This window comes from Lepisma saccharinum, chromosome 7 (assembly GCF_977018435.1).
Source record: "Lepisma saccharinum chromosome 7, izLepSacc3.1, whole genome shotgun sequence".
In the NCBI taxonomy this organism is placed as follows: domain Eukaryota; kingdom Metazoa; phylum Arthropoda; class Insecta; order Zygentoma; family Lepismatidae; genus Lepisma; species Lepisma saccharinum.
In genome coordinates this window covers 94,885,042-94,897,450 of record NC_139235.1, presented here as the reverse complement: position 1 = coordinate 94,897,450, position 12,409 = coordinate 94,885,042, and the positions used below count along the sequence as shown (strand labels likewise).

At 39.1% G+C, this 12,409-nt stretch overlaps 1 protein-coding gene across 5 annotated transcripts in view; it reads left to right on the top strand.

Annotated features, from left to right (window-relative positions):
• Positions 1-12,409, top strand: part of LOC145990041 (uncharacterized) — a 51,754-nt gene that overhangs the window by 19,003 nt on the left and 20,342 nt on the right. The window contains exon 1 of one of the 5 annotated variants that reach the window (XM_083125671.1): positions 7,151-7,575. The exons of 3 other annotated variants lie outside the window; for them this stretch is intronic. In XM_083125671.1, coding sequence (XP_082981797.1) covers positions 7,256-7,575 — 320 coding nt within the window. In that variant the 5' untranslated portion in view covers positions 7,151-7,255. Of the gene's footprint in view, positions 1-7,150; positions 7,576-10,933; positions 11,373-12,409 lie in introns of those variants that run through there. One more of the 5 variants, XM_083125670.1, reaches the window with a different exon arrangement.

The following is a 12,409-nucleotide window of genomic DNA, read 5'->3' as shown; positions in this document are numbered from 1 at the left end:
CGTTGGAAATACTTCCTTTGCGTACATAAGCCACTATTCTGCAAACATATATTTGCAGGGCTCTTCGTTCTGAGTGCTTACACTGATCGTCGTGTAACGCACCCCTTCTGATGACCGGGTTTCCGCCCCGATTATACGCGGGGAGGGGCCGAGGGAACAGTGTTGTTAAAGGTCCAGGGAAGCAATAAATTCTAATGGGTTCTGGTCGTCGCCTTGTAATCAAGGGGTTCCGGGTTCGATACCCGGTGGAAGCACATAGTGGTTCGGATTCCACTTTAAACTGTAGGTCCAGTCCCGATTAGCCTTACTGTGCACAAAGTCAACTTAAAACACCATTTCAATCAATCAATGTTTTATTGAAAAAAATGTTCCTGCACCGTATTTAACTTGATCCGGGGACAAAAGGTCCCTGGACCGAATTCAAATACTTTAAACATAAAAAAAAGGTTCTTTACAGTGTAGAACCCATTTACACTTGCCGATTTTCTCTTCCGGCCAGGAATTGAATTTATTTACAATTCCGTAACCTTTAACACCCCCCCCCCCAACCTATTTGAGTTGCATTCAAAACGTATTGAATACTTCAATTTACTTCACAAAAATAAGAAGCAAAATGAAATCAGTTAGTAAATATTAGTCGAATTGGACTCTTCTTTGGACAATACTCAGCAATTTGTGGAGTAAATCACAGATGTATACCAATTGTTATCAAAAGTATACAACTCATAAATCTTTTATTAACTGATTAATAAAAATTATACAAGAATCATCAGATGCAACCCTGTGATTGTTAAAGATTCAGGAATCCATACATTCTAATGGGTTCTATTGGCTTAAAATTATTGTTATCGTTATTTTTATACTATTATTTGTGTGATTTACACTGTCTTAATATTTTTCATTGTGAAGAATTAGCGCAAATGATGTTCGAATAACCGCAGAGAATGTAAAATTTCCTCCTTTTCGGGAAATGTCCCGCTATATGAAAATTGGCACACTTTGTTGGTGGGTCGTTGGTGTTTTGTTCCGGTCCTGCTGTTGACAGGAAAGGAACGGTGTCTGCCTAGACACGTACGAGACAGTGACTCGATATGACTTCTGACTAAGGAAGGAACTTTTTGAACATCCTTCATGATACGGCATACTCCTACGCAGCCAACTGCGATATGCAGAGTTGCTGCTTGTAAGATCCATGAAGCGTTCACTAGGGTAGGTATGAAGATTCGAGACTAGACTTCGCAGTGTCTCGTTTCATCTTGTGTTTGGGAGACCTACCTCTCTGGTTCTCGGTCTCGGATCGATGTATGAATATTCTTACCGTCTCGAACCTATGGCGAGCGTATAGAGGTTATTAAGGGAAAGAAATACTATCATAATCTCATATGTTTTGCTTGACGACCCGTTTCGATTCTACGAACCCTTGAAAACTGAATTTTATCCACGTAGCACGTGCTCACAATTGCCTATAAGGAAGAATTCACACCGAAGCGACAGAAGGCAGGTGCTGCATGGGAACGAGCCAATCAAGAGCCACGTTTCACACCGTAGCGGCACAGCTACTGCGTTCGATTGGTGAAGTCGCGTCGCTTGTCGCAATTCTCCCTAAGGGAGATTTCAGACCGAAGGGACAAGCGACACGCAACACATGCCGCTTTAGAACCAGCTCGATGTATCGTCACGATATTTTGGCGATATATCGTCACGATATTTGGCGATATATATCGTGGAGACGATATATCACCGATATCACGATACGGATAAAATATCGTATCGTATCGTCTATGACGATATATCGCGATATCAAATTTCCGATACCATCCATCCCTAGAACCAGCCAATCAGCAGCAACGTTTCACACAATAGAGACATGGCACGCGTCATTTGTCAATTGCATCTCGCTCGGACTGGGTCGCTTTTCTCAATACCTTGCATCGTGTCGAATCGGTCTGTTGCTCGTTTGTCTCTTCGGACTGAAAGCTATGCTCTCGTTCTCGTCTTGGTTCCTGTCCCAGTTCGAAATTTCGAGACGAGCCATTCCTACTTTTCAAGGCAATGTAAGCTAAATACCCCCTTACGTGTTTATTTTACCTATCTTATCGTCTTTTATGTGCTTATTCCCCCTATTGTAGCGTCATTTTAGTATCTATTCGTCCAATTTCTTAGTTTCTATGTATTCATTTCATGTTCGTAGTACCTTTTTCCCCCGTGGCTGAGTGGTGAATGCTAAGAATCATATATTTCATTTAATTAATCTAATTGTTGTAACCAATCTTGAGAGGTGTACAAAGGTAATATTAAAATCGTCTCGTCCTCGCGTCGGGTCTTAAATATCAGTTGTCTGTCTTACAATACAATTTCTTTATACATTAAATACAGAGTGTCTAGAAATGATATACATTGACATACATGCAGACGGCCCTACATTCTGACTTTTCAGTCTTTCAGAAGACGAAATTCTAGGGAAATAAATCTTAGTCTCTTTTCTACATGACTTAAAGGTTCTGTTCTGCTTTTCGTTTTCACTCGTATTCAAGCCAAGGGTCCCGGGTTCGAATCCCGCTCGGACTTGGTTGTTTGTGAATGTCCATTCATCAATTTCATCACTCATCCCCATCTTCGCAAATCAGCCAAGAGGCACAAAACGCGAAGTAAAATAAACTAAATCAATCAATCAATCACTCGTATAATGACGACTTGGTTTGTCTTGCCATAATACTTACATTTAAATAACCAAACGAATGACGGGAAACTGCTTTAATATTTGTAAAAGTGTTTAAGTATCCTATCTTGGAGATTTATAAGTGTACATTTTTCCTTAATTTTATGTTCCTTACATTAATGTTTACTGTGTGTGCCAATTTTTTCTATGTTCGTGTCCTTTAAGTGCATATTTAACATCGTTAGTGTGTAAGGACATTGACAAGTATGTGGTGAGGGTAGACCCTGGCACAACTACTGACTCATATTGCTTACTTGGTACACGCTGCCGTATTTATAGGAAAACTATGGCAAGGGTTAAACGTTCAGTAGTCCGAGGATAGTAAACTTCAATAATAATTATTAATTATGGATGTTATTCATTATGGTAAATTGGTTAATAATTACATTACCATTATTGTCTTTAAACATTTTAGATTTTTATTTTCAAATTTTTCAAATTAAAATATATCTGTGCTTGTTTTAAATTTTTGTAAAAATTTATACGAGTTTATCTCCACTACACGTGGATGAATTCTGATACAGTTATTGTGATGACATGAATGAACTAAATTGATTACACATGAAGAATACAAGAGCATTCATTACGTCTGTGGACTGCCTGTAAATCATGCTATATTTTCACAATAATTTTATAGTGGTTTGATTAAACGTTGATGCGATTATTTAATTGATACAAAATGTTAATTAAACCAATGGGAAGGGTTTGGACCCGTTAAACACTTCTCTTCTGTACAGTGGGATCCACTAGAATTGCTCGGTAAATTGTCCACGACTTTTCTCATTAATTTTTCTCTTACATCCTATGTGTTTTTAAGCGATGGAGTCAACAGCTTGTTTTGAGTTTCCTTTTAATTCTTGAAGCTCTTATTCGATCAAATAAAGTGCACGAACATGGTGATGGACAATTTGCACGGTAATACTCATGTATCCCACTGTACAGTGTCCGTAGAATATATGTAAAGTTAAAGAAAGTTAAGAAACAGCGACTAGGTTTTGAAAGAAAATTTTAGAGCAAATAAGATAAATGAAAAATAAACTATATGGTGAACTTGCCACATGAATGAAACAATATATGGGGTGTTCCGTATAGGACGCCGAATTATAAAATTAAATAAAAATAGGGAAAATATCATGAAAATAGTTATATTTCACATATATGTAAGCAGTAACATCTCTCATTGTCATGAAAGACTATGTCAGTCATACGTCCACCCCTACTGAGTCTGCATGCATTTATATGCTTCACAAAATTATTGATAACCCTCTCGCAGATGTCTGTCCCGATGCCTCCAATCACCCGTATGATTTCCGTCTTCAGTTCCAAAAGGGTTCGTGGTTTGTTTGCGTTCACCTGTGACAAACCCACATGAGAAGAAATCACAGGGTGTAAGATCACACAAAACCCTCACCACACAGTCGTTCTCGGCGGATGGATGAATTTCACGCTCCTGGATTATTCGAGGATTTTGGGAAGGAAACCACAACAAACGAGTCAAAACAATTGAGGCTACATTAATCGGCATGACAACAGATGCCAACATTGGTAAGAACAGGTCTGCCAACTTCGAAACAAAACAATAAGCCTCGATTCAAATTCGGCGTCCTATACGGAACACCCTTTATATAGTGAGAGAAATGAAATCCCCAAGGAGAGCTTTGATTGGTCGTATTGAATGAATGGAAAATTTCGAACTGTCGCAAGAAGCACGAAGTGGAAACCATTTTAATTCAGACCAAAAAAAAAAGATATGAAAAGCCGATGTAGAAGAAGACCTACGAGGAATGGAAATTAGAAATAGGAGAAAGCACTCAGATGGTAGGAAGCGATGACATAAGATTGTTGAGCAGGACAAGATTCACTGTTGTAGAGGCATATTGAGAAGATATATCGAGGCTTTTAGACTTGTGTTTCAGTGATAACGGATAGTAGACGGTGACTGACGCAGAAGAAGCAGTCACAAATAGTTTCCCTTAAAAGGTTAAACTTGTTTCCTAGCAGTGCCAACAGCTCCTGGAGATACAATTTAGGTCAAGTCTGGAGGAGGCTTAAGACATCAGGGACGTTGAGAACAAGATGAAGACGTAGAAAGTGAATGAACTAATTATTATTCACTTTCAGAAGAAATGGAATATTTATTGGATTCAAGTTTTTATGTACACATTTGGAAGAAATTCACTATTATTATTATTATTATTATTATTATTATTGAAGCACTCCATGAAAAATGAACCTATTCCTTGTACATATCAAAATGAATTAATCTGAAAATTATTATTATGCAATAGCATCTGTAGGACTGTAGCCTACGTGATTCATAGACAAATGAAGTCAAATCTTGCTACATTTCTAAATCGTCACACACGTAACACATTTTCATTAATGCTTTTCATGCATTCAGGCTATATCTTCATACTACAGCGCCTTGAATAACGTAGTGTGGAAAACGCTCACGGTTCTGCGCTCTCTCGCTGGTTCCACTCGAAAATGATTCGCTAGAGACGCTGGTGTTGACCCCGGTGCTTGGTATTCGTCTGCTTATAATGGAAGTAAATGGAGTTTTCGCTGCAACGTCTGATTCTTTTACATGAAGCATTTCTATGAATGTGATAATTGCTATGATATTTGGTACAGTGGTCGCGAAGATATTAACGAACATTCTAGACAGTCGACCACGTCCTGTTATCGTCATACTTTCGTTAATAATACGGGAGAAAAAATACGCGCGGAATGCTCTTGGCAACTAAATTTTTGTGTATGAATTAGGTTCGTTATTATTATCATCATCATTTCTTTTAATGATATACACACTGAAGCATTTGTATTTTTGATATTTACTGTCTCTTTTCTTCCGCTTTAAACTAATCGCGGCGATGATGATAATGATGATTGCATGAAACGACAAGGGGAACCCCACAAAACTTTCTTAGTGCCATCGACATGATTGTAAGGCAACTTTCAAACCAATGGGACAAGCGACACGAGATGTTCACACTGTCACACTAGTGACACACACTTCCAGACTGTAAAATAGCACATGAGGGTCCAAACAGCAAACGACACGTTCATATGGCGTATTCGCGTGCTACCTGTTACTTCGGTCGGAAAGCTCCTTAAAGGAAGGGTGCTCAGACCGAAGCGACGCGCTACAGGGGGAGTTCCCAAATAAGTGACAAGCGACATGGTGTCTTCAGTCTATTAGCAAGCGTTGCTTGCGAACAACAGATAGGCGACACGATAAACCGTACATTACAACTACAGATCTAGGCGACACGATAAGCAACACGTGTCGCTTTGTCGCTTCTGCGTCGCTCAAACTGGGCCATTTCCTCAATAGCTTGCAACATGTTGCCGTGGTTTGTTGTTCGCGCATACGCGATGCAATGAGTGTCTTGCTTTAGTGAGATTGCACACCAAAGCGACAAGCGGCACGCGACACTTATCGCTTGAGGATTTCACCAACCGAACGCTGGCCTGTGCTTCCCGTCATGCCGCTACAATGTGAAATGTTGCTCTTGATTGGCTCGTTTCCAAGCAACATGTGTCGCTTCGGTGTGAAAGTTGCCTTGGACCGAAGGACCCGTGTCGCTTTGGTGTGAAATCCTCGTATCGTTTGTCGCGTGTCGCTTTGGTGTCAAATCTCCTTGAGGAAACGGTGCAGTCAGAGCTTGTGTCCCTACGGTTCGAAAGGCTGCATTGATTTCCGACTGCTCGCTTTCAAGCGACATTTGTGGTTTGTCGCCTCGGTATGAAATATCTCTCAGGATACTATTTATATTCTAATAACATAGAAAAATAAACTCTAATACACAGTCCAAGACCTGACGTCCGGAATCACATTGCGATGTTTCTTCTTGTGTTACGCATGCTATTTATTTATTAATTTTATTTTACTTTTCTTTCCAAATTAATGCCATTTCGTGACTGCAAATCACTCCACAAATATAACTGTTTCCATCAATTCACTTACCGCCTTTCTAGAGAAACAAATCTACACAATATATTCCAAAAACTAACTAAGCCGCATTACTTTCATAACAAAATTAGCACCTTGGTCGATCGCACTGCCATCTACTCAATAAACTGTGAACTCATCCAAATATTACATACGAAAACACTGTCTAGCATAAGGCATGCATAACTAGCTTAACCTAACGTTGGTGACGTCACAAACCTGTGCGCAGGCTTTCTTATAAGAAGGTATTGGCTATAGTAAGTTAATATATCCACCGTTGGAGCTTATGCAACTTCCACGAACAAAGAACTTGCAAACCCTTGCAAAAAAGGCACGAGTCATTTTTCGAAAGGTGACAGGAAGGACAAAATTTTTCTCCGTACGTGATGCTGCAAAATTCTAAACCGTGAATCGTTTACAAATTATTCCCGCATGACTAACGTTGCGTTCCTTTGCACTTTGAATGCACGTCCTCAGCCAAAGGATTCAAGAGCCATTCAGAAAAGGATGACATCATTGTCGACCTTTACCTTCGTAGCGTTATAAAGGAAACAATTAGACGAACTTGTTTGCGGTGCGACATGGCTAGAAACGTTGGTGTCGTGTGTGCTCTGTATCTCGTCTTGCAAATAGTGCACGGCGGAGTGTTACGCCAGGTGCCTTGCATGGCGTTCGTTGTGGAACAGGCCGAGAAATTCAACTTGGACGATTACATCGACAAGCTACTCAGACACAAAGAGGCTGAGCAGGCTCCGGAACCTGCGACCACCACCACCCCCACCACGGAGTTTCCGGGCAACTTGCTGTTCCGGGCTTCCGTGGTAGCTCCGTGTAGGCAAGGTTACGGATCGGATTTCAACGGCAACTGTCAACCGGTGGCGAATATTGAATCTGATGACAGGTATTCATAGATTTACATCACTATAGCGTAAAATGTAGGACACAGTGTCTATATATGTAGACTTTAAATCAACATGTAGAACATAATCAGACACTCACAGAAAATAATATATGTTACTTTGTGTAATGTTACTTTGAATCAAAATGCAAGATAATGAACAGAGGTGATGACATGGGAATTTTACTTAAATTGTTGCAGGGATGTTTTAGACAATAGAATGAATACTTACATGTTTGCTCATCAACTTTAACATTGCAAACTTCTAACTTCTGCATCTGATTTTTTATTCCATTAAGTCCGGAGCGTAAGTGGTGTCCATGTCTGACGACATTCAAGTGTCTACCTCTCTGCCACACATTACAACCTTGAAACTTCGTTGTTGAAGGAAATGGAGCCGTCTGGACAACCTATGTAGTATTTATGACTGTCCCTTCATCCACCTAATATAAGCACAATTGATTCTCATCGTCGTGATTAGCCAAAAGTGTCATAATAGAGACATAAGACAAACACACGAAATCGGAAACGTTCCCGCGCCATTGCTAATCATCATCCATCCTCGTCGTCGCTATTGGCTAAAGATGGCAGATAAGCGACGAAAACTCCAAATTCTGTGTGTTGATTCCTATATAATAAATAGTAACTTTCAAGTAGCCGCCAAGTTATATAGCGATTGTACACAAATGATATCACGTTTATATTTTTTATTGAACTTATCGGCCAGCAAAAATTAAAGCAAAGGTTACCCATATGAATAAAGACTAGTCAATGCGATTTGCTTGTCTGAGAAAATAAAAAGAATATCTCGAAAGAAACAAAAATGAATTGAGGAATAAATATTAAATAAGGAAATAAAATTATATGATTGGAAGGCAAATGTAGAAAACGCACAATAAATGTAAAAGAGAGAAAACAACATATAACAAATAAATGTAAAATACAAGAGGAAGAGTATTTCGAAAGGAAATCACACGAGAGAGACAAGTTCAAAAGAGAAAAGAAAAGAAAATCATTAATAATATAAATAATACAAAAGAGAAAGTGAAGAGAAAATTATTGGATAAAGGATAATTGGAAACAGTAAATTGTAATAAATAAATAGAAATATTTAAAACAAAAAGGGAAGTAAATTATATTAGAGAAATATATTTGGATATAAAAATACAGAACTTATTAAACTACAATAGAAATTGCAAAAAGTACTTTTTAAATTTGAAATTTAAAAGATTATAGAAAAAAAAAGAAAATTGGAGAATTATTATTTTTAAATTCATATCGGAAAGAATAGGAAATGAACGAATCTATCAAGATTGAAACATTTTCAATGAAAATAATACAATACAGAAAGAAGAGAGATAATTTTAGACTTTGAAACTCTTGATCTTGACTGATGAGTCGTGCATGATTCGCCGAGTCACGAAATACTTCCGTCTTTAGAGAATGAAGGAAAAGCCACTTATCAAAGAGGAGAGAGATGAACGTGCATAAGGAAACTGAGGTGAGAATAATGAAAAGAATGAAAATAAAAAAAAATTGCCCTTCGAGGTAGAAGATGACGTCAGCACTTGAAAGAAGCTGGAGGAATGATGTAATGGCCGTGGGTCAACCTGACTCCGCCCCCAAGGTGAGTTGACACCTGCACATCGGAAGCCAGCTGCTTGAAGGTGAAGAGAGATCTTCAGTACTATATACAGGGTGGTCATCGAAAAACAAACTTGAAAGCATTGGAAACGGAAACAAGTAAACCTTCGACAAGATCAAAGCTATGAGCAGTGGGGGAGGGGGGTCAGAAATGTCATGGAGGAAAATGTTTTTTTTTCGTAGTTATGCTTTATATTTTTAGAGAAGTTCTGTCCAAGAGAACACCCATGGTTCCCCAGGAGGGAACTACAATGAATTAAACGTATCTGGTCTCTTAAAAGACCGTTTCAGCATTCACATTGAAAAAATGGCACGCTCAGTGAGTTGATAGAGTTATACCTTACTATCCGGCTTTCATAAATATAACACTGAATGTTAATATAAACAACACCATACCCGACCCCCCTTGCAGGTCATATACTCCTTCTCTAGCCACTGGAGAAAACCACGAAATGCAGGTCGGGGGGGACTACTCAGTATGTTAAGCAGCAAATTCTAGACTTCCTGAAAACTCGTACAATTATTAAAAACTACAATCTCTCACTCCTCCAACCACAAATGATCCCTTCTCCATACCTTTCGGTTGAGGTGTTCGCTGTCAAGGTGACGAGGTCTTGCCTTTGTTTTTTGTTTTTTAATCTTTTTGAATTATATTTTCGGGGAGCGGTCTGACAGACATACCATAGTAGTTAAGTGAGGTTTTTTTGTTACGTTGTGTTTCAAATAGCTCATAACTCATTTCCAATTTCAGCAAATATACAGGGTGTTTCAAAAAGAATCATCCGATTTCAAAAGGCTATATTTAGGAAACCAATGAACATAGAACCGTGCAGTAAGTTGTAAAATACATGCAGGAATATAAAGTTTTACTTACAATATGTTCTACTTTGTTGAGGGTAGGTGCCTTCCTGGTGCAGGTCACTCTTTAGTCCGCGTCAAGATAGCAACCCCGCAACAAAAGGCATTCTGCTCTGCTTCAACAAATGTGAGTTTGTTAAAGCTGTGCAACGTCGAATACTGTGAGCAATAGGTGGTGCAGTACCGCATTAAGAACGAAACTCGCGTTGCACAGCTGTAACAAACTCACTTACCTACCCTCAACAAAGTAAAACCTATTGTAAGTAAAACTTTATGTTCCAGCATGTATTTTACAACTTACTGCAAGGTTCTATGTTCATTGGTTTCCTAAATATAGCCTTTTGAAATCGGATGATTCTTTTTTAAACACCCTGTATTACATAAATAAAAATACCAGTTGCGTAAAAGACCGTGAGGGCGAGGGCCTACCTACCGGCTACTGGGGTGGGAGATCATCCTACCAGTTACAGGGTGACATGTGGTCATTGTATGAGGAAAGAGGCTGAGGTTATCCAGACAGAGATAAAACGTTCTATTGTTGTCAAGGCCACTTAGACACAGGGAAACCCCCTGGAATTCTCTGTTCATTGACATCCTGCTTTTGTTACTGTATCGTGGACAATTTTCCTCTCGTAATTGTCGCTTAGCACCTACTAGCCTGCATTTGTTACGGCTCTACTACCTTCAGCTCTTACGTGAGAAATAGGACACTTTTCCTGGTAGCTTTTGACTAAATCACTAAACTGCAGTTCCGCCAATAACAGAAACCTTCTCCCACGCTCAGCCCATCTTTCCCCTCCAAACGCACGCTCTGAGAACATAACCTCACTTATATAAACAGCGCATGTTTATACTCAATACCAGGTACAAAAAAAAGTGACGTCATTTGCAATATTTTCCTTGAAGCCATACCACATGGCCATGCGAGAATCTTCACACTTCATCATGGTAGTGCGAGATCACGTGAAGATTGTTTTCCTAGTTGTGCTTTCAGCGTCTTTTTCGCTATCTCAGGTTAATTACTATTACTACTACGAACCTTATCGATCAGTGCCAACGCAAAACAACAATTATAAGCAGGGTGCAAGGGCAAATACGTTCCCAAGCTATGTTCGACCTTCAATGCAGAATCCAGCGAGTAGCCAACGCTACAGGCATGTTACAACGACCAGAGCGCCATCTGGTTATACGGGCAAAGTTCAGCCATTGAATGTTGTGGTTTCACCTTGCAAGAAAGGATTCCAAAGAGATTATAACGGAGACTGTCGCGAGGCTCTACCGTTCGATCCGGATTTTAGGTAAGCGAGTAGTCTACCTACTTTGTCTTTGGCTTTTATTACTTAATCACGTAAATGTCGTCTTTGTAATTTCAATACAAATCTACGTATGTTTTCTCTCCCAAGTTACATTTTCATCGCGTTTGTTCGGAGAAGCAATGTAGGATAGATTGCATAAATTTGCCTAAACATTTAGCAATAATTTTTATCACGCTTTGATATTTTAATTTACTTCATTTTTCTCTCTGGCAAATAATTACAATTTAATCAAATATACGTACAGTTTATTTCACTGCTCTGGGACTGTGCGAGGGTGTTGTGTGTGTGTGTGTGTGTTTTTTTTAAATAAATTTAATCATTCATTCATCATCAGTATGCCGGCTTCAAATAATTTTGGAGCGTCACGTTGACATAAACTATATACAGGGTAGGGTGACTGAGATAGGAATGCATTTTCTTATTAAAGAAATGTGAGCTAGGAAAGTGAGGACAAGCCAAGTTTACACTAGTAGAAGGCCTTGAACGTGTGTGGGTTCACCATGGGTGGGTGGGTAAGCACCGCCTGTGTACGGAAAATATTGGCGGAACAGAGATTCCTGCATAAATGTTTGACGTAGATTTCTCGAATCAAGGAATTACCAAGTGCAAATTGCAACGTCCACCCCGGTTGTACACCAGTCCTCACAAAGTTAGTCCGCTGTAACTTTTGTCGGGAACATGAGACGCTTTTATTACTCATCAGGGCTTGCTGGATAGAAAAGAAACAACACTGTTTTCAAAGTTAAAACGCAGTTTTATAATCGCGTATATTTTATAATCACTTACCAATAAAACACTAGAACATTCAATACTAACGTTGGGCAATTCCCTCACATATAGCGAAAGTCAAAGTACATAATTAATTGCTTACTTTCAACTTATCGGCAAGAAGAAAACTCGAAAACCCAAAACCTATACTTCAATTCTCTCCGTTTTTCAAGTTCTTATTCATCCTTCACCTTCACCTATTTTCCAAACTCAGTCTGTCGTCAGGTGAGGAACATTCAAGTGGGTTCACT